A 22,808-nucleotide genomic window follows, 5' to 3' on the forward strand; every position below is an offset into this window, starting at 1 on the left:
GGAAAATTTACTTTTTACATATATTTACAAATAATTAGATACTCAACAATTAGCTAGAAGTAATGAAATAAGTCATAATTTTGTAACTCTGAATAGATAATGAATCTACGTGAAGCACTTCTTCAAAAGTCCATTAATCATAGTGAGATGGCTCTTGGGAATAATCACATAGTGCATGAGTATCTGACAAAACATAGGATCATATTTGAGACACCACATGAAAATTACACACCAGGAGGGAAAACTTAAATCCTCACCTGACATTTAAAGAATAATACAATGTTTTTTTTACCTTCCAAGTCTTCTTTTTCAAAATGTGATTTCTGAATTGTGCAAGTTCCCCCTCTGTCTATCACAGCTTCTTCATCATTTCTCTGTAAAAACAAATCTGATGCTTAATTCAAAGTTTGGAAACAATTACAGCTTCTTTGAAACATACTATTACAGAGGTTAGACATTTCATAATTATAGTTACCATCAGAAGGCTTAAAGAATGTTAATAGATCTTCATGTGATCATACTAAAATAACAAGTATGCTCACATGAACCAAGGAGGAGAAGATTCTCACAAGCATCATTCCAACTGGCAGACATTTCCCTATTGCAAATTATTCTGTCAGAATCATAAATTTCTGGTAGATTTCCCAAAGTCTCCAATCAGTAGGGCTCTCAATCTGTACCAATCTTATCCATGTTGTAATCACCCTCATAGCCCAACTTCCCTCCAAACAGTAACCCTATCCAATAGCCCAATTTCCCTCAAAACTACAATCACTCTTTCAATTGTGAAACTTTCTTCACAACAATTCCACTTAATAATCCGAGTTCCCTTTATTTTGTAATCTCCCTAAAACACAAATTTCATCCGTTCCACCCTTGCTCCATTCTCTATTACCCACACAACCACCACTTTTCTGCATATGTTACTGAATCATCCATAACTAATCACCACTTCCCCCTTAATTCTATAAACTTCCAGTTTGTTTTTAATAAGACCCCTTTGTATTACTTGTCAGACAACTTTATAAAGTCCATATATCTAAAATCTATAATACCATCTCAGTCAAGCTTCTGTTACCTTCTCGGTGAATATAATCAAGTTAATGACATGGATTTGTGTTTATTTCTAGCTCTCCCTTGTTAACTCATGCCTTCCAAGTGAAAGGTTATTTCCCCAATTAAATAAAAGAATTGTTAATACTTGCATCCATTTTGGACAATGCCAAGGCACTGATTCACATGCCAAGATATATTTTCACCTTGCCACTGGAATATTGTGCATTGGATGGGATGGATAAAAAAGCAAAATCAGATGTGGTATGTGAACAGAGAGCCAATCATACGATAAGAGGAAAATGAGAAGTAGGAGCAAACGTAGCTCACTGTCGTCAGCTTATGTTCCACAACATATCACACTGTTCACATACACTGTTCACATATACTTGAATTGTGCCTTTGTCATACATTCATTTTGATGAAATCTTTACTTTAAAACTAACCAAAACAGGACACAACTTGCCTAACCCTGTGGAGGTTTTCAATAAATCATTATTATTTGAAAACTTGAGCTTGAAAGTAGAGTTAAATGGGATCTTAATTTTCAATTCTCTGAAGATGATTTTTTTAAAATTTAAGATCTAAAACTCATTTTATCAGCAATGGGTAAAAAAAAGGACACCCAAGAAATTATGTGCCTGTAGCTAAATGATGAAAGAAGCTAACTGATGATGTAGTTGTTAAAGTGTTTATTGAGTTGAGCTTTTATGACCCAGACTGAGAAACCCGGAGATGGGACAAAAGCAGGTCCAGTTCAGAAAAAAATCCACACTGAAAGATATTAAGCAGCCCAAAGTTCTGTGAGAAAAGTACAAGAGTTAGCTAGTCTCTGAGTATCAGAGAGAGACTATAATGGAGAGAATCACAGCTGGTAAATACAGAAATTGAAGGCAGCACCGATACTTCACACGGGATGAGAGTCTGTAAAGAATACTGATGGGTAAATGGTTGAATCGTTCTTTTTATTGTTTATGCTGAGATCTGTATAAATTGTCTCATATATATTACATATACAGCATTATTTTTATTTTTCCATTTGAAACACGTTGAATTTAAAATTGATGCATGATCTTTCAAGAAATGTGCATGTGAAGATACTGAACATATAACAGGAGAGTTTTTGTGAAACATATTACACAGATTGGAAATCCAAATGTTGCAGGGAATAGAAAATATAGCAGTGGATTTTTTGAAATCTTTAGATAAGGCTATGCTAAGATTTAGTAGATAAATTGAAGGGACAAATAAAAGGAGGATCGTATAAGGATGAGATGCTTAAAGTGATTATACAACGTTTAGAAATAAAATGAAGGAAACCTGACATTGATGTGTCATTGCTAGAATTAGCTATTAAGTAAGAAAAGAAAAACTTGAATTTGTGGGAAAATAAAGAGAAATGAGAAAAATGGATTAAAAGGAAAAGGCAAGAGAATGGAGCAGAGGAGAATGAAAACAGAGAAAATGAAAAGGGTAGAGGATTAAAAGAAACAAAGAAAAAGAGAAACTATTAATAAGAAAGCCTCAATTAGCGAAGAGAAAGAAAATGGAATAAGAAGAAAAAGGAAAAGGTAATGAAATGGGAAATCAGATCTTGGCCTTCAAACAAAGAGACTCTGTTGGAGGAAAGCTTAAAAAAAATGAAATAAGGAAAAGGGAATAGCTCAGAGGATGACTGTGATTCCAATGGGGGTGTTTGATTGAACTACAAACATGCATTTAGTGCCTATTTTTACAGAAGATGGAGTTGAAAGATATTCCATCTCATTTGAAAAGATAGACGTGAGGATGGATTGACCAAAGGATGTCTGGTTTTTAATGTTACAAAGTATGAATGCGTGCATCAGTTTGTCAAAATAACAATCTGCAGATTATGAAGCTGTTTAAAAAAAACAATAAGGTAAAAACAATTACTGCAGATGCTGGAAACCAGATTCTGGATTAGAGTGGTGCTGGAAAAGCACAGCAGTTCAGGCAGCCTCTGAGAAGCAGTAAAATCAATGTTTCGGGCAAAAGCCCTTCATCAGGAATGCAGGCAGAGAGCCTGAAGGGTGGAGAGATAAGTGAGAGGAGGGTGGGAGTGGGGAGAAAGTAGCATAGAGTACAATAGGTGAGTGGGGGAGGGGATGAAGGTGATAGGTCGGGGTGGGGAAGGTGGAGTGGATAGGTGGAAAAGAAGATAGACAGGTAGGACAAGTTGTGGGGACAGTGCTGAGCTGGAAGTTTGGAACTGGGGTGAGGTGGGGGAAATGAGGAAACTATTGAAGTCCACATTGATGCCCTGGGGTTGAAGTGTTCCGAGGCGGAAGATGAGGCATTCTTCCTCCAGGCGTTTGGTGATGAGGGAGTGGTGGTGAAGGAGGCCCAGGACCACCATGTCCTCGGCAGAGTGGGAGGGGGAGTTGAAATGTTGGGCCACAGGGCAGTGTGGTTGATTGGTGCAGGTGTCCCAGAAATGTTTCCTAAAGTGCTCTGCTAGGAGGCGTCCAGTCTCCCCAATGTAGAGGAGACCGCTCTTATCGGGAGCAATGGATACAATAAATGATATTGGTGGATGTGCAGGTAAAACTTTGATGGATGTGGAAGGCTCCTTTAGGGCCTTGGATGGAGATGAGGGAGGAGGTGTGGGTGCAGGTTTTGCAATTCCTGTGGTGGCAGGGGAAGGTGCCAGGAAGGGAGGGAGGGTTGTAGGGGAGCGTGGACCTGACCAGGGAGTCACGGAGGGAACGGTCTTTGCGGAAGGTGGAAAGGGGTGGGAAGGGAAATATATCCCTGGTGGTGGGGTCTGAGGGTGGAGGTGGTGGAAATGTCGGTGGGTGTTTTAGTTTATGCGAAGGTTGGTAGGGTGGAAGGTGAGCACTAGGGGCGTTCTGTCCTTGTTGCAGTTGGAGGGGTGGAGTCTGAGGGCGGAGGTGCGGGATGTGGACGAGATGCGTTAGAGGGCATCTTTAACAACATGGGAAGGAAAATTGCGGTCTCTAAAGAAGGCGGCCATCTGGTCTGTTCTGTGGTGGAACTGGTCCTCCTGGGAGCAGATGTGGCGGAGGCGGAAGAATTGGGAATATGGGATTGCATTTTTGCAGGAGGTAGGGTGGGAAGAGCTCTGGGAGTCGGTGGGTTTATAAAAAATGTCGGTGTCAAGTCAGTTGTCATTAATGGAGATGGAGAGGTGCAGAAAGGGGAGGGAGGTGTCACAGATAGTCCAGGTAAATTTAAGGTAGGTAAAAACAATGACTGCAGATTCTGAAAACCAGATTCTGGATTAGCCAGGGCTTTTGCCCGAAACTTCGGTTTTACTGCTCCTCGGATGCTGCCTGAACTGCTGTGCTCTTCCAGCACCACTAATCCAGGTAAATTGAAGGTCAGGGTGGAATGTGTTGGTGAAGTTGATGAGTTGCTCAACCTCCTCGTGGGAGCACGAGCGGCACCAATGCAGTCATCAATGTAACAGAGGAAGAGGTGGGGAGTGGTGCCGGTGTAATTACGGAAGATCAACTGTTCTACGTAGCCATCAAAGAGACAGGCATAGCTGGGGCCCATACGGGTGCCCATGGCTACACCTTTGGTCTGGAGGAAGTGGGAGGATTCGAAGGAGAAATTGTTAAGGATGAGGACCAGTTCGGTCAAACGAATGAGAGTGTCGGTGGAAGGTAGTGTTACGGTTGTCAGGAGAAGAAGAAACGGAGGGCTTGGATGCCCTGAACATGACGGAAGGAGGTGTAGAGTGATTGGATATCTATGGTGAAGATGAGGCATTGGGGGCTGGGGAAACGAAAGTCTTGGAGGAGGTGGTGGGCGTGGGTGATGTCTCGAACGTATGTGGGGAGTTCCTAGACTAGGGGGGATAGGACAGTGTCGAGGTAGGTAAATAGGAGTTCAGTGGGGCAGGAGCATGCTGAGACAATGGATCGGCCAGGGTGGTCAGGTTTGTGGATCTTGGGAAGGAGATAGAATCGGGTGGTGCAGGGTTCGCAAGTGGGAGATCTCCTGAAGTGATGAGGTTCTGTATGGTCTGGGAGATCTTGGTTTAGTGATGGAGGGTGGGGTCTTCTACATTGGGGAGTCTGGACGCCTCCTAGCAGAGCGCTTTAGGGAACATCTCTGGGACACGCGCACCAACCAACCACACCTCCCTGTGGCGCAACATTTCAACTCCCCCTCCCACTCTGCCGAGGACATGGAGGTCTTGGAACTCCTTCATCGCCACTCCCTCACCACCAGACGCCTGGAGGAAGAACGCCTCATCTTCAGCCTCGGAATACTTCAACCCCAGGGCATCAAAGTGGACTTTAATAGTTTCCTCATTTCCCCTTCCCCCACCTCACCCCAGTTCCAAACTTCCAGCTCAGCACTGTCCCCATGACTTGTCCTACCTGCCTATCTTCTTTCCACCTGTCCACTCCACCCTATAACCCTGACCTATCACCTTCATCCCCTCCCCCACTCACCTATTGTACTCTCTGCTACTTTCTCCCCACACTCCTCTCACTTATCTCTCCACCCTTCAGGCTCTCTGCCTGTATTCCTGATGAAGGGCTTTTGTCAGAAACGTCGATTTTACTGCTCCTCGGATGCTGCCTGAACTGCTGTGCTTTTCCAGCACCACTCTAACCTAAAAAAAAATCAATGTTTATGGCATTGTCCCTGAAGTTCATCAATTACAGTTAGGACAATCAGAAAGAAACCTAATCAAACACTTATACATTTGCAAGAAAAAAGGAAATTTTGTGGAAACAGTGGTTTCCATCACTGAAATTAGAGAGAAATTTTAAGAACCTTTGGAAATCATGACTGCAACAATTTCAACATAGTACTCTGGTAACATTAAGATCTATTTAGATGAACATCAATATTAAAACTCCAAGAAGCAGCACTACTAGCAGATTGCTGTAGTATCTCACACTTACCATCACATATGGGGATATGGTTTTCTGGGAATCCATAGAATCCCTATAGTGTAGAAACAGATCATTTGGCCCAACAAGTCTATACTGACCGTCAGAACAGCATCCCACCCAGACCCATTCCCCTACCCTATCACTGTAACCCTGCATTTCTCATGGCTAACCATCAAACCTACACAACCCTGAACTCTATGTGTAATTTAGCATGGCTAATCCACCTAGCCTACACATATTTGGAGTCAACAAAGAAACTGAAGAATAGAAATATTTGGGACGGAAAAAGTTTTAGTCTTAGGAAGCATCATGTCACAGATGTCTACAGCTCAGAAAAAGGACCTTCAACCCATTGAGTCTGTGTCAGTCAAAAGCAATTGCCTAACTATCCAACCCCATTTTCCAGCCCATAGCCCACTGCCTTGTATGCTTTGGCATTGCAAGTGTACATTGAAATACTACTTTTTATGTTATGAGTATGTTAGCCTCTACCACCCTTTCATCTAACAAGTTCCAGTTTCCCACCACCCTCTGAGTAAAAGAAGATTTCCTCAGTTGCCTTCTAAACCACCTTTCCCTTACCTTAAAACAATGCCCCCAATCATTGGTCCCTCCACCAAACGGAAAGCTTTCTCCTATCTATCCTGTCTATCCCCTTCCTTTTTATACATCACAATCATGTCCCCTTTCAATCTCCTCTGCACTGAACAAAACAACCAAGTGTATCCAACTTCCTTCATAACTAAAATTCTCCAGCCTCGGCACCATCCTGGTAAATATCCTCTGTACCCAGTACACTCACATCCCTCCGATATAATGTGAACCCTAAAATGTACACAACACTCTAGCTATGGCTTAACCAATATTTTACACAATTTCAGCACATCTCCCTGCTCTTAAACTTCAATTCTCAGCTACTAAAGGCAAGTATTGCATATGTCTTTGGACTACTTTATCCAACTACAGAAAGTTTGCCAAAATAATAAAAAGGAGAAAGGTTAGATTGAGGTTATATAAAGAAAATAGTTTGTTTCCATTGTAATAAGACTGGATGTACAAAAGCTATTTGCTGTGAGTTAAATGGGGCACCAATTACATCCTCAAAAAGAATGCTTCTAGAAAGAAATTGGGTATTAAAACTATAGCAGTGGTACTGATGGTATTTGTTCTTTCAGAACCTCCATGGGGAGAGGGGAGACAAATGGCTCAGCTTAGTCAAGACAATTCTTCCTCAATTCTTGATAAAGAGAACAAACTACTGAAAATCCTGAATCTTTTATTTTAAAGGTTGAGGAATGTCCTCATTTCTTCTACTCAAGAAGATAGAAAAGATAGCAAGTGACACTGGAACAAGTTAATTTTTGATACTCACTGATGATACAACTTGTCTTCCAATATATTATTTGGAGGTGTACATGGAGGTTATTAACTGCCCCATTAATGAGAATTGGAATAAAGAGTGATTTTAACACTGATGTAATACAAAATACAAGGCAAGGACCAACTCTAGTAAGAGACAATTTAACCACAGCACAATCACTGAATTTCCCACTATAGATATCCTGTGAGTTGTCATTTACCAGAAACTACTGGACAAATCATACAAATACAATGGCTACAAGAGCAGATGAGAGACTAGAAATACCTCCTAATTCCCTGGAGCTTATCCACTATCTAAAGGCATAAATCAGGAGTGTGATGGAATAATCCCCACTTGCCTGGAGAAGTGCAACTCCACCAATACTCAAAAAGCTCAATACCATCTCAGACAAAGCAGCCCATGTAACTGACATCACATCCACAAATATCCACTCTCTCCAACACCAATGCTCAATAGCAGCTACATGCACCATCTGTAAGATGTACTGCTGAAATTCACCAAAGAACCTTAGACACTACCATGCAAACCGATGTCCACTTTATGTGGATGGACAGCAGATGCATGGGAACATCACTACCTGCAAGTTCCCTTCCAAGCCACTCACCATGCTGACCTAAAAATATTTCGCTATTCCTTCAGTGTCACTGGGTCAAATTCCTGGCATTTCCTCCCTAAAAGCATTGTGGGTGAACCTAAAGCACATGGACTCAGAAGATGTTTCAAGAAGACAGCTCATGACATTCTCAAAAGCAACTAACGAGACGCAATAAATACTGGTCCAGCCAGCGATACCCGCATCCCACAACGGAATTTTTAAAAAGGCTTATTAAATAGAAACAACAAATCCAAAAGAAATTGATTTAAACTGGAAAATGACTTGCTGCTTCAAAAATATTAGCTTCACCACAAGTTGTGTAGCAAAATCCGAAAAAGTTAAAGATGCTGCAGGAGCTGTATCCTGGTTTGTTTCCTAACTGTTGTGATTAGATTGCAGACCCATGGAATTAAACAGGAAGAAGAATCAATGAAAAAGAGAGATGACGTTGAAGTTTAGTTTTCGGGCATTACCTACAAAAACTCAAGAGTTGTTGAAACATCAGAATGCCTTTGACAGCTTGAAGTTGTATTGACACTAGTTCTACCAGCAAATCCAGCTTAAAGAACTTTTTGGACCTTAGTCTGCCATGAACCACATTAAATCCATCAATCTTTAAGTCAGAAACTTATCAATCTTCCATGTCTAAAGAGAATAAGTTTGAAAATAATGAAAACCCCAAAGTGGCTGAATTTAAGAAGTCAGAGACTTGGGGACAGTTGGGAAGTAGTAAAAATAATAAACACACACGTATTAATATTAGTATAGGAAAAATCTTGGTGGTGAAGTTATCTCAGGGTTTAAGATCCAAAAAGGTCACAAATGCTGAGAAGTGCCTTAAGCGCCAACTATTATGATGACATCATCTGGACTTGGTGGGAGAACAGCTCAGGATCTTGAAGGAGTAAATTTGCTATTTTGGTCTGCTTCATATTTTCTGTCTATCACAAGTAACTTATACTTAGTTGCTAACATGCAACAGCCTCCATCTTGTTTGAGACAAGCGCAACTTCTCATTGGACTACCAAGTAGTTTTCCTTTATGGCATTAGATCCTTACTCTAAAAGATGGTGGAGGCAGCAATTCATAGAATCAGAGAGTGTAAAAGAGGCCCTTTAGTCCATCAGGTCAGCACCAACAAAAATCTTATCTAAATCGATACAGCTCTCATTTTCCAGCACTTGCCCCACAGCCTTGAATATTATGACATGTCAAGTGTTCATCCAAGTACTTGTTAAAGGTTGTGTGGTAGCCCACCTCCAATACTCTCTCAGACAGAGCATCACAGATTTCTGTCACCCTCTGGGTTGAAAAGGTCTTCCTCAAAACACCTCTAAACATCCCGCATTTCACTTTTAAAAAGTGCCCCCCGGTTAATAACCCTTCAACTGGGAGAGCAGCTGCTTTCTATCCACCGTATGCATGCCCCTCAATCTTACACAATTCAATCAGGACTCTTCTCAACTTTCTCTGTTATGAAAAAGGAACCCAAGCTTATCCATTCTTCATCGCTCAAATGTTCCATTCCAGACAATATCCTGGTGGAACTCCTTTCCACCCTCTCCAATGTAATTGTATCCTTCTGTAGTGGACAAAACTGCAGAATACGCCAGCTATGGCCTAAGCAAAGTGTTGTACATATCCAATATAACCTCTCTGTTCTTATAATGTATGCCACAGCTGATAAAAGTATGCGTCCCTTATGTCTTCTTAACTACCCTGTTAGCCTACTGCTGCCTTCAGTGATCTGTGGACAAGCACTTCAAGATCCCACTGTTCCTCCAATCTTCCTAGTGCCCTACTATACTCCTATGCCTTGTTACTTCTTTCAAAGTGCATCATGTTACATTTAACAGGATTAGTCAACCTTATAATGGGCAATTATAGATCAATGGCAATGGATTGCTCAGACAATAATCCTGACTCCACAACATTTCTCTGCTTTTACAGCCAAGCAGTTCCACACTGGCTTCAATTGTGAAGATGATTATGATGGTGAACATTAATGCATCCTGTTCCTTTCCAGCTTGAGCCATTATTATTAGCAATATTTTGAAACCTGAAGAACTATCGAGCTGAACATCAGCAACCACAATTTTTTAATTAATGGATCTATGCATTGCTGCAAGGACAGAATTTATCACTCATCCATAACTGCCCTGCAGAAGGAGGTGATGTTTCTGCCTTTATGAACTTCTACAGTTCATGGGTATAAGGACACCCGCAGTGTCATAAAATCCATAGAATCCCTACTGTGTGGAAGCAAGCCATTCAGTCCATTGAGTCCACACCAATCATCCGAAGAGCATCCCACACAGACCAATCTCACCCCTGTAACCATGCATTTTCCATGGCTAATCCACCTAGCCACCTTGACAGACAATTAAACATGGCGAATCCACCTAACCTGCACACCTTTTGACAGTGGGAAGAAACCAGAGCACCCAGAGGAAACCCACATAGATATGGGGAGAACGTGCAAACTCTACACAGACAGTTACCCAAGGGTGAAACTGAACCAAGGTCTCTGGTGTGTGAGGCAGCAGTGCTGAGTCACTGTGCTGCCCAGTAGGTCTAAAGAGAAGGAAACTGCAGAATTCTGACCCCATTTTAGATCTGATTTCTTTGATATTCATGGCTGTAGGCATCATATAATGACCTTCCTAACTGTCCTTGAAAAGTTAGGTTTACCTGCAGTGTTACATGGAAGGGAGCTCCAGGTGTTTCACCCAGTGATAATAAAGGTGATGCAGTTCCAAGTCATGATGCCTGTGTGGCTTAAGAGGCAAATCTTGCAAGTGGTGGTTACCATGCATTTACGGTCCTTGTCTAGATAGTAGAAGTCACTGGTTTGGAAAGTACAGTTGAAGAAGCCTTGGTGAATGACTGCAGTGCATCTTATAGATGGATTGCATTGCTGCCAATGTGCATCAGTGGTGAAGCGAGTGAATGTGCAAGTCGATGAATGGGTGCCAATCAAGTGGGCTTCTTTGTGTGGATGATAAAAACCTGACTGTTTGGAAGCAGGCCGTTTGGCCCATCAAGACCCCACTGACCTCCAAAGAGCTTCCCATTGCCCTACCTTATCGCTGTAACCCTGCATTTTCCAAATCTAATCCAACTAACCTACACATCCCTGGCACAATGGGCAATTTAGCATGCATATCATGGAAGGACACCGGAGCACCTGAAGCAAACTTGACACAGTCACCCAAGGAGGGAATCCAACCCGGGTCACTGGAGCTGTGAAGCAGCAATGCTAACCACCTCAACCACTGTGCTGCCCACACTCAAGCCTCTTGAGTGCTGTTGAAGTTGCATCCATTCATTAAGTGGAGGATATTTAAACATATTCCTGACAAGCATCTTGTAGTGGTGGACAGGTTTTGTGGTGTCAGGTGGTGAGGATCACTGTAGGATTATGAGCCTCTGACCTACACTTGTTGCAACAGCATTTATATGGTGAGTCCAGTTCAGTTTCTAGTCAATGGATATTGATAGTGGGGGATTTAGTGAACATTAAAAATTAACTGGAGATGGTCATTCACTGGCACTTATAGTTTTGAATGTTACTCTAGAATGTGGGTGTCACTGGCTGGGCCAGCACTTATTGCCTATCCCAAGTTCCCCTTGAGAGGGTGGTGGCAAAATGCCTTCTTAAACCACTGCAGTTCATTTGGCTTAGGTATACCCAACGTGTTCTTGGGAGCAAGTTCCAGGATTTGTCACATGTCAGCTTAAGTCTGGTTATTGTCTAAGTATTTCTGCATTTGAACACAAACTGCTTCTGCATCTGAGGATTTGCAAATAGTGGCCATTGTGCAATCATCAGAAAACACCCCACCTCTGACCTTATGATGAAGGGGACATCGTTGGTGAAGAAGCTGAAGATGGTTGGGCTTAGGACACTACTCTGAGGAACTCTTGCAGGGATGTCTTGGATGTAAGATAACTTATCTTCTACAACTGCAACCATCTTCCTTCGTGCCAGTTATGACTCCAAAAAGTGGAGAGTTTTCTGCCAAGTGCCATTAACTCTCATTTTTCGAAGAGTCCTTGTTGTTTCACAGTGTCAAATCTAGTGTTGATGTCAAAGGCTGGGATTCTCATCTCAACTCTGAAATTTCTCTCTTTTTTTCTATGTTTGAATCAAGGCTGCAATGAGATCAGGAGCTGAGTGGCCCCAGCAAAATCCAAACTGGGCATCAATGAGCAGTTTATTGCGAAGCATGTTCTCTTTGATCGCACAGCTGATGAACCCTTTCATCACTTTGCTGATGATTGAGTGTCAACTGATGGGGTAGCAATTGGCTAGGTTGGATTTGTCCTGGTTTGTGTGTACACAATGAAGCTGGATATTGGAACAGCTTGGCTGGGTGAAGGGGCAAGTGTCTGCAGTACTATTGGCAGATACTTGTTGGGGACCATTGCCTTTGCTATATCTTCCAGCTGTTTCTTTATATTACATGGACTGAATGAAATTGACTGAAGACTGGCATCTATGATGCTGAGGACTTCTGGAGGAGGCCAAAACCTATCATTCACTTGGCACATCTGGTTGAAAACTGTTGCCAATGCTTTAGCCTTATCTTTTGTACTGATATACTCAGATTCCCTTTCAATAAGGATGGACATATTTAAAAAAACCTCCTTCTTCAGAGAGTTGTTTAATTGTGTACCACCATTCATACGTAGATGTGATACGACTGCAGAACTTGGATTTAATCTAATAGTTAGCCCTGTCCATCACTTGCTGCCTTTGCAACTGGCATGCATGTAGCTTCACTATGTTGAGACCTCATTTTTAGAGATGTGTGGTGCTGCTCCTTGCATGCCCTCCAGGGTGATCCCTGGCTTGAAGGTAATGGTAGAGCGGTGGTTGTGCCCAATGAGATTGTAAATTGTGTTTGAGTAAAATTCCACTATTGATGACAGCCTACCGCACCTCAGATACCCAACCTTGAGCTGCTTGATATATTCAAAATCTATTCCAATTCACATGGTGATAGCATCACACAATATCCTCTGTGTAAAGATGGGACATTATTTCCACAAGGAGAGTGAGGTGGTTATTCCTACCAATACTGACATGGACAAAAGAATCTGCAGAGGCAGAGTTGTGAGGGGAAGTGAAGTATGGGCTTCCTCTTAGGAGTTCCTTTATCTTAGCGAGTTTTGAGAAGATTTGTAGCTCAGGTTGAGGTTCTGGATGTAGGTTTGCTCACTGAGCTAGGAGGCTCATTTCCAGACGTTTCGTCACCCTACTGGGTAGCATCTTCAGTGGCCTCAGGCAAAGCAGTGTTCATGATTCCTGCTTTCTAATTATATTTTTTTTATTTAAACATATAATTTTTAAACATATAAATAGAAAGCAGGAATCATGTACACTGCTTTGCCTGAGGCCACTGAACCACCACATATCCTCGTATTGAGATGGTCGCATCTGAGACATTGTTCACAAGTTATGATTCCATGAGTATGACTGTGTCAGGCTGTTGCTTGACTAGTCTGAGACACAGCTCTCCCAATTTTGGCTGTGGCCCCCAGATGTTGGTGAGTTGGAATTTGCAGGATCAACTGTACCCTTGATGCTGCTGCTGTTGTTTCCAATACCCAGGTCAATGCCAGATGGTCTGAATGGTTTCATTCCTGCTTTAGGCTTTTTAGCAGCATGATCCATTTGTGTAGCTTGCTAGGCCATTTCAGAGAGCAATTAATAGTCAACCACATTGTGGGCTGGAGTCACACAAAGGCTAGACCAGATCAGGACAGCAACTTCCTTTCCCTAATGAATAATAATTATTTGTCCCTAAATAGTTTTAGTTAATTGCTAACTTAAAGAAAAAACTAGACTTTAGATCGAAAAAAAACAAGACTCTCACATTCACCAACTCCCAGTACAAAGCCAATCAGCACTCTCCTCTGAATCAGAATAAATGTTGGTTTTCCCTGAAATCGGTATTGTTGTGCATTTTCTCAATGAGTGCGACAGAATATATCTTTTTTCAGCAATGCTCAATTTATTATTAATTAAAGACTTCAGGGACTTTAACAGCATCAACAATCATTAAATTTCTGTATTATCTGGTTATGTATAGGCTACAGATCTGTAATTGCAGTAGACACTGACTGCTTTGCAGTTTTTACTACTGTCAGATCCGAGTTATGATTCTTACAACCAAGCATCACACAGCAATAAACGCTGGAGATGCAGGTCTTCCATTCACATACCAATGTATGATATATGTGACAAATAAAACAAACAGGTTACAATTGATTCAACTGAACCATAAAACATTGATAAGGCGAAGCTATGTCAGCAGTATTAAGTTTTAATGAGATGACAGCAGGCAACAGTGAATAATCAAGCAGCAGTGAAAGACCAGCTTACAAACCTTCATCAAGGAGCTGATCTACAATAAGACAATGGACAGGCCTTTTATAGAAAGTAAAATTGCAGGATGTTGGAATGATCACTCACTTACCTGCTTATTTGCAGCATTATTCAATACATTCATCTTCACTTAAGAGGCATGAGAAAATTTATATTATAACAATCAAATGCACAAAAGGAAAACAAAGACAAATTATTTCATAGTAATTTCTATAATGAGAGAATACCTTCAAAGGTTAGGTGCTGAATAGTAAAACTGCATTCTTCAATTCTTGCTTATAATTAATATAAATTTAGTTGGAGATTTTATAATATTCTAGAAAATCTGTAAAGCAGAATTCTGGCAGTTATGAACTGAAGATGTACAGATCTGCTGTACATATTATTCATTGATGCTGTGTACTACATTGTTCTCACCATTAGAGCTCTACTGATGACATAAGCAAAGAACATAGGGTTGGGGAAGTGACCTCCAGAACTTGAAGACATTTGGATGGCAGTCTCCTCAGGCCAAGAAGATGGAAGACAGAAGCTGATCAGGTAACATACTTCCAAGTTCTTCCTCCCTTCAGAAAAACAATATTTTTTTTCTCATGACCTCCTTAAAGGTTAAAGATTTTAAAAGGTTTTTAAACACCAGCTTCCCCACAACCTTTCAGGCTTCAGGTCCCAGTCTTAGCAAAAAAAAACATAGGTGGGGGCTACTTCTACCACTTGCAGTCAGTTCCACTTATACTGATACTATGTTGGGTCTCAATGAAAACTGAGATAGAAGAAGCTTCTAATCTATTAATCACTGGCATTGGTCATGTTAGCAGCAACTGACATTATTTCTACTCTCTGTTGCTCAAGTCAAGAAACTGGTAGGGGCTGATGGAGTCCTTCGCACAAACCACACAAGAAATTCTGCACTCAGGCCAGGATCCAGTGTATCTATTGAATTTGGGGATCAAGTTCACTGGAACAGCAATTCCAGGGTGAGTATTAGGCACAAAGTAACCCTTAATGCTGCATTTTAAAGAAAATTACATCATTTAAGACTGAACAAGGTCTTGCATATACTGCATAATATTTTCCAAGTAATATTCTGTTATATTTATAAAACTGAAAACATAATTCAAACTCATTAGCACTCTTGCATGCCCTGCTGAATTCAGGATGAATAACCCCTTCACTGAATGAAGCAGTATATCAAGCTGAAGCAGTTTGGTTAAAGCAGTCATTGTGGAGGTCAACAGCTAAAATTCTAATTTTATTTTGATCATCCTCATCTAAAACGTCCATCAAATAGATTAACTTCACATAATCCGTGGTCTTGATCAGCCAATGATTTTACAGTGCTAGTCTGGATTGGTTGCTGGAAGTGCATTTGCTGCAAATCATGCTTTACATGTTGTAACAGCAGGATCTGTTCTGTCAGAAAACATTCCCTGCCTGAACCTAAACAAACACAAAAAAAAATCCATTCATAGAAAGCATTCCAATCTGGTCACAACAACTCAACTATAAATTAATTTTACACAGTCCAGATGTGATGCAATTCAATTCCTTTCTTTAATATTTAGACTTTTTAAATTGATAATATTTGATAAGATACTGGCATTTATAACTGTAATTAGATATACTGTACAGATTTCACAAACCCTAAGAGATATGGCAGGTCTGCAATCAACAAAGCATTATGCCTTTGATCTCTCCCAATGAATTACACAGAATCAAAACGAGAGATCTCCATGAGTAGGTTTCCAACACTGTGAGGTGCATCAGTGATGCTTTCCCTCCCAACCTCCACTAATGCCCCCACGTATCTGAGACTCAATTTACGAAGTCTAAGGACAGCTGGTAGAGGACAGTATCTCTTTGTCCAGAGGCCTCTTTAATTAATTATATTAGAAAACTCTGGAAACTTAAGATATAATTCCAACAAACTACCTAAACTTTAATAGCCATCCTGTCTTCAATTCCTGGGGTCAGGAAAGTTGGTAGGTGAATGAAAACTAAAAGGCTTGTGAGCTCGGAAAAATTGGAGAATTCACTTCAAACACAACAAGCTACACAGAGCCAACAAGTGTGGTTAGATCGTCAACAGAATTCCAATTGTGGATGCAACATATTTAACCATTGTTCTCTGGGAAGTGGATGTCAGCTGTCCAACAGGGGATAGAGGGTTTGTTAGGGTTAATGACTGGGGAGTGCAGGAATTAGATGTTCATCCAAGTCAGATGAATTTGATTGGGAATTTCAAGGCCAAACTATAAGATACTTATCCTCTTATATAAGGCAAAACCATTCCAGAGCAAAGTGAACTTTTCAAATTAATCATGGAAAGGAACACATCTGATCTTTGTGGATCGTTTAAAAAAAACGTTCCATCCAGAAATCCTTCAAAGCAGCCTCTAAAATTGTATGGGGAATTCATGTCGCCAAAAGTAAACATCTGTGTGGGTGTGAGACCCGATCTCCCGTAAAGTGCTCCCAGTTTTAACTGGCAGCATATAGTTGGGCAAACAATGACTACAAAGTGTTCTGTTCTTATTTTCCAAGGCTCAGCTGATAAAGTCTTCTGCATGCCTTCTTAATATCTTTGCAGACATTTGGAATCAAGTTGTTCAGATACATTATACACATCTCTGAAACAGGTGGGACTTGAACCCAAGCCTTCAGATCCACTAACCTCCATATACGTTTGTTCTGCTGCTTCCAGGATCTGTGGATATGAACACGGTTCCTTATTATTTTGAATGTTACCTTGCCTGGTTTAGCTCCCTAAATGCAGTATCACACCACTTCTCTACACAGAATATTTGTCAATTTTCTATCCTTCTGGTAGTTTATTAATATGCAGTGTGTGGCAGTGTTGATGACAGACAATCTGAAATTATGACTGCTTCTCTCTCCACACATGCTGCCTGACATGAGTATTTCAACCATTTTGTGCTATTATTTCAGATTTCCAGCATACACAATATTTTGCTTTCATTGAAGTTAGTTTAAAGCCTTCATGACAGGTCCAGCAAACCTCTTCATGATCATATTGCTTATAACCTGTTGAAGTACAACCTGCCTGGATCATACCATTCCCAACTCCCTCAGAATCCATCCTCATGAGACAGGAATCTAAAGCCCTCTCTCCTGCATTATTCCTACAAGCACACATTCATTTGCATTACCTTCCTATTGCTGTATTCACTTGCCCATGACACCAAAAGTAAACTGAAGATTAGTGCCTTTAATATCCTGGATTTCAATTTTGTTCCTAGGTCTATGAAATCTGCCTGCACGACCTCGGCCCTCTCTGCCTGCGCGACCTCAGCCCTCTCTGCCTGCGCGACCTCAGCCCTCTCTGCCTGCGCGACCTCAGCCCTCTCTGCCTGCGCGACCTCAGCCCTCTCTGACTGCGCGACCTCAGCCCTCTCTGACTGCGCGACCTCAGCCCTCTCTGACTGCGCGACCTCAGCCCTCTCTGACTGCGCGACCTCAGCCCTCTCTGACTGCGCGACCTCGGCCCTCTCTGACTGCGCGACCTCGGCCCTCTCTGACTGCGCGACCTCGGCCCTCTCTGACTGCGCGACCTCGGCCCTCTCTGACTGCGCGACCTCGGCCCTCTCTGACTGCGCGACCTCGGCCCTCTCTGACTGCGCGACCTCGGCCCTCTCTGACTGCGCGACCTCGGCCCTCTCTGCCTGCGCGGCCTCCGCCCTCTCTGCCTGCGCGGCCTCCGCCCTCTCTGCCTGCACGGCCTCCGCCCTCTCTGCCTGCACGGCCTCCGCCCTCTCTAACTGCACGACCTCGGCCCTCTCTGCCTGCGCGACCTCAGCCCTCTCTGCCTGCGCGACCTCAGCCCTCTCTAACTGCACGGCCTCCGTCCTCTCTAACTGCACGGCCTCCGCCCTCTCTAACTGCATGGCCTCCGCCCTCTCTAATTGCACGGCCTCCGCCCTCTCTGCCTGCGCGACCTCAGCTCTCTCTAACTGTGCGATCTCAGCCCTCTCTAATTGCATGACCTCGTCCCTCTCTAACTGCACGGCCTCCGCCCTCTCTAACTGCACGGCCTCCGCCCTCTCTAACTGCACGGCCTCCGCCCTCTCTGCCTGCACGGCCTCCGCCCTCTCTGCCTGCACGGCCTCCGCCCTCTCTGCCTGCACGACCTCGGCCCTCTCTGCCTGCACGACCTCGGCGCTCTCCTGCTGCACCACCCCTGCCCTCTCCGCCTACATGACCTTCGCCCTCTCTGCTTGCACGACCTCGGCTCTGTCTGCCTGCACTACCTCGGCCCTCTCTGCTTGCACGACCTCGGCTCTGTCTGCCTGCATGACCTCGGCCCTCTCTGCCTGCATGACCTTGGCCTTCTCTAAATACCTGACCTCAACCCTTTCTGCCTACATGACCTCAGCCCTCTCTAACTGCACGACCTCGGCCCTCTCTGCCTGCACGACCTTGCCCCTCTTTAAATACCCGACCTCAGCCCTCTCCAACTGCATGACCTCAGTGTTCTCTAACTGCATGACCATGATGCTTTCCAGCTTCACGACCATGGCCCTATCTACTTGCATGACCTCGGTCCTCTCTAACTGCACAACCTCGGCCCTCTCTGCCTGCAGGACCTCACTTTAAAATTCACGCAACAATTTTCTATTCCTAACAAAAATTAAAACAAAACACAAATAAAGTTTTTTTGGCAGGAGCTAACTGCTTTGAATTCTTGGAGTTAAGCAATGCCAAATGATTGATTGTAAACATAATACTTGCTACGCATGGCTTGGATTCATTTATGTACTAATTTATAAATTGTTGAAATATATGAAATATTAACTCTGTTACCATGTAATAAATTTACGGAAACACTTAGAATTACATTTAATCTTAAATGATCTTTCATTCAAACTTAAGGCTGTTATTTCATTTCTAATAGAGTCATAGAGAAGTACAGCATGGAAACAGAGCCTTCGGTCCTACCCGACCAGATATCCCAAGCCAATCTAGTCCCACCTGCCAGCACCCGGCTCGTATCCCTCCAAACCCCTCCTATTCATATACCCATTCAAATACCTGCTAAATGCTGCAATTGTACCAGCTTCCACCACATCCTCTGGCAGCTCATTCTATACACATACCACCCTTTGTGTGAAAAAGTTGTCCCTTAGGTTTCTTTTATATCTTTCCCCTTTCAGCCTAAACCTATGCCCTCTAGTTCTGGACTCCCCGACCCCAGGGAAAAGAATTTGCCTATTTATCCTATCCATGCCCCTCATAGTTTTGTCAACCTCTATAAGGTCACCCTTCAGCCTCCAACACTCCAGGGAAAACAGCCCCAGCCTGTTCAGCCTCTCTCTGTAACTCAAATCCTCTATATCTGGCAACATCTTTGTAAATCTTTTCTGAACACTTTCAAGTTTCACAACATCTGTCCAATAGGAAGGAGACCAGAATTGCACGTAATATCTAACTGTGGCCTAACCAACGTCCTTGACAGCCGCAAAATAACCTCCCAACTCCTGTACTCAATACTCTGACCAATAAAAGAAAGCATACCAAACTCCTTTTTCACTATCCTATCTACCTGTGACTCCGCTTTCAAGGACCTTTGAACCTGTACTCCAAGGTCTCTTTGTTCAGTAACACTCCCTAGGACCTTACGATTAATTGTATAAGTCCTGCTAAGATTTGCTTTCCCAAAATGCAGCACCTCGCATTTATCTGAATAAAACTCCACCTGCCACTTCTCTGCCCATTGGCCCATCTGGTCAAGATCCTGTTTTAATCTGAGGTAACTCTCGCTGTCCACTACACCTCCAATTTTGGTGTCCTCTGCAAATTATGTAACTGCAAACTAACTGTACCACTTATGCTTGCATGAGCCAAAAAGAACATGTAATATAAATCTATGAGTCTTGAGATCTAATGACTTAGCTTGTGTACTGCCAAAAACACTAATATCACTAGATCCTTGTGTTCATAAAGGACCCCCTTTACTGAATTAAAGAGATGAATATATGTAACTCTTTTCCCGAGTTTTACACTTAAAAATATATATAGTAGACACTTTCAAGAACATACTAAGTTAGGAAAGAAGTTTTAGGCGCTACAAAATATTTGCAAATAGAATATTAGGAAATTAAGAAAGCTTAACTGAACAATAATTTATTCTAAATAGAAAGACAAGAAATAGAGGTGAAATCGGACACATGGAAAAGTGCAAGGGCTTTATTATTGAAATGGACATTCCTGTGGATTTAACATGCTCTTTAGTTGATAATAATAGTACAAAATGAAAAATCTGAATTTATTTGATTAGTAAAACCACAGACAGTTATTAATGGATTACAAAAATAATTTTAGTCACATAATAAATAATGTATATTTTATAAACCTGGAAGATTTGATAATTATGACTGTTTAGTTATGACATTGACAAAGTTAAATTAAATGGACATTTCATTATGCTAGTTAAAATGAGCCTGAGGCATTTGCTTCAGAAGCACTAAGTCTATAGGGTTCCAAACTTCTACAATTTAAATTAAAATTTAGATTAAATTATGTAACCAAGAAATACAGCAATCAAAAGTAAATAAAGCAAAAAAGTATTATAACACAGCTGGCTAGCAGCCTTAAAAAACTTAAGATTTTCATGTATTTAAAAGGTGCTTATAACTTCATAAGTTTATAGTATTTAATTTATGATTGTTCATGCAGTTACAGGCTTTGTATATATTATTTTCAACAAGACATAGCCTTTCCAATGTTTCATCTAATTTCTCAACAAATCTGAAAGACATTTTATCCCAACAGCACAGTAATCTTTCATTACCAAGTGATTATTTTTGGTGTATACCAATACATTCAGTGTGCACAGGCTATGTGCTGGTCAAGGGATCAGAGGCAAGCCCATTCTTGTCACCACAGCAGACATCATTGGATAGCGTTGTAGAAAGAGAGAGCTAGGGGATCATGTACATAATTCTTTGAAATTTGTGTTACAGGCAGACAGAGTGGTTAAGAAGTTGTTTAGCATGCTTGCATTTATTGCTCAGGAGTAGAGGAGTTGTGATGTCATATTGAGGTTGTACAGGATTTTGATGAGGCCTCTTCTGGAGTACTGTGTACAGATATAGGAAGTATATTATTAAACAGAAGAGGGTTCAGAAAAGAATTACCAGATTATTGCTGGGAATGGAGTGTTTGAAATATAAAAATAAAATGGAAAGACAGAACATTTTTCCACTGGAGCATAGGAGGTTGAGGAATGACCTTATTGAGGTTTATAAAATCATGAGAAGCATAGTTAAGTTGAATGACAAACGTGTTTTTTTCTTGGTTGGGGGAGTACAAAACTAAGATTTGAACTAGGTAATAGTTTTAAGGTGAGAGGAGAGAGATTCAAAAAGTGCCTGAGGGGCACCTTTTACACATAGAGTGGTTCGTGTGTGGAATGAACTGCCAGAAAAAGTGGTGGATGCAGATTCAGTTACAACATTTAAAAGGTATTTGGATAAGTTGGAGGGATATGGGTCAAACATAGGCAGGTGAGCCTTGTTTAGTTAGGAACGAGGTTTGTGTAGACTGATCAGACCAAAGGGTCTGTTTCCATGCTGTATGACTCTAACAACAGACAAAGATAAGCAGAAAGCATAACTGGTTTAAACCCCATTACTTCCTGTGGTTGGGAAGTCTAATAATAGTACTACAACAGCTGTCCTGGTTAAAATTCAATATCACATTACAGTTTGATAATCTAACCTAGAATCCCTTTGAACTGCACAGCTCAGTACAGCACCATGTAATGTAAGCGCTAATATATCAAGGTTCTTAAAAACTCATGACATAACTCTAAGTTCTGACCAGAAATAATATTTTCTCATTTCACTTCTCATAAAAATGTACCAGGATTTCACATCTCATGAATCAATATACAGTCATGTATTAAATAAAATTTGTTAACCAATTTCCTTTGTACCTGAAATGTAAGTAATAACAATATTGCTGGTATAATGCTGTCTAGACTGTAAGAGGTCTCGTGGCACAGTGTTAACATCACTGCTTTCAAGTCAGAAGTTCTGGGCTCAAGTCCCATGTCAGGAATTGTGGCCATGGAACGTGTGCTTGTAACATAATCAAGTAGATAGCTTGTCAGCCTGTAAATCCTTCCAATACACTTGATGACAGGCAGTAAGAGCAGAAGAGATTCATGGTCAGCAATCCTGTAGGAAACAATGTTAAACTACTACAGTAATTTGCTTGTCATGGCAGACCAATTCAATGGAAGTCCGTGACCCAACCCTTAGAAGTGAGGGCTGGAGAAAAGACAGACTGTGAATATCACTATTTATCTTTGGAGTCAAGATCCATTCCACAGTTGTGCATTTGTTTCGGAATCTCAACTAGCTTGGAATGGTGCAGAATCATATTAAAACTATCCAGGGCAGATCTGCTCACACTGTTTTCAGTATGCCAAGATCAGTTCCAATCAGACAATCAAAATGTTATTAG

The 22,808-nt window shown here is 41.7% G+C and overlaps 1 protein-coding gene across 1 annotated transcript in view; it reads right to left on the reverse strand.

Moving 5' to 3' along the window:
- LOC132817351 (sodium-driven chloride bicarbonate exchanger-like) overlaps positions 1 to 22,808 on the reverse strand; it is a 252,399-nt gene that overhangs the window by 224,594 nt on the left and 4,997 nt on the right. Inside the window, exon 2 of the mRNA XM_060827759.1 lies at positions 293 to 374. Within this exon, the coding sequence (XP_060683742.1) occupies positions 293 to 374 (82 nt within the window). The remainder of the gene's footprint in view (positions 1 to 292; positions 375 to 22,808) is intronic.

Source organism: Hemiscyllium ocellatum, chromosome 7, assembly GCF_020745735.1.
Source record: "Hemiscyllium ocellatum isolate sHemOce1 chromosome 7, sHemOce1.pat.X.cur, whole genome shotgun sequence".
Taxonomy (NCBI): Eukaryota; Metazoa; Chordata; class Chondrichthyes; order Orectolobiformes; family Hemiscylliidae; genus Hemiscyllium; species Hemiscyllium ocellatum.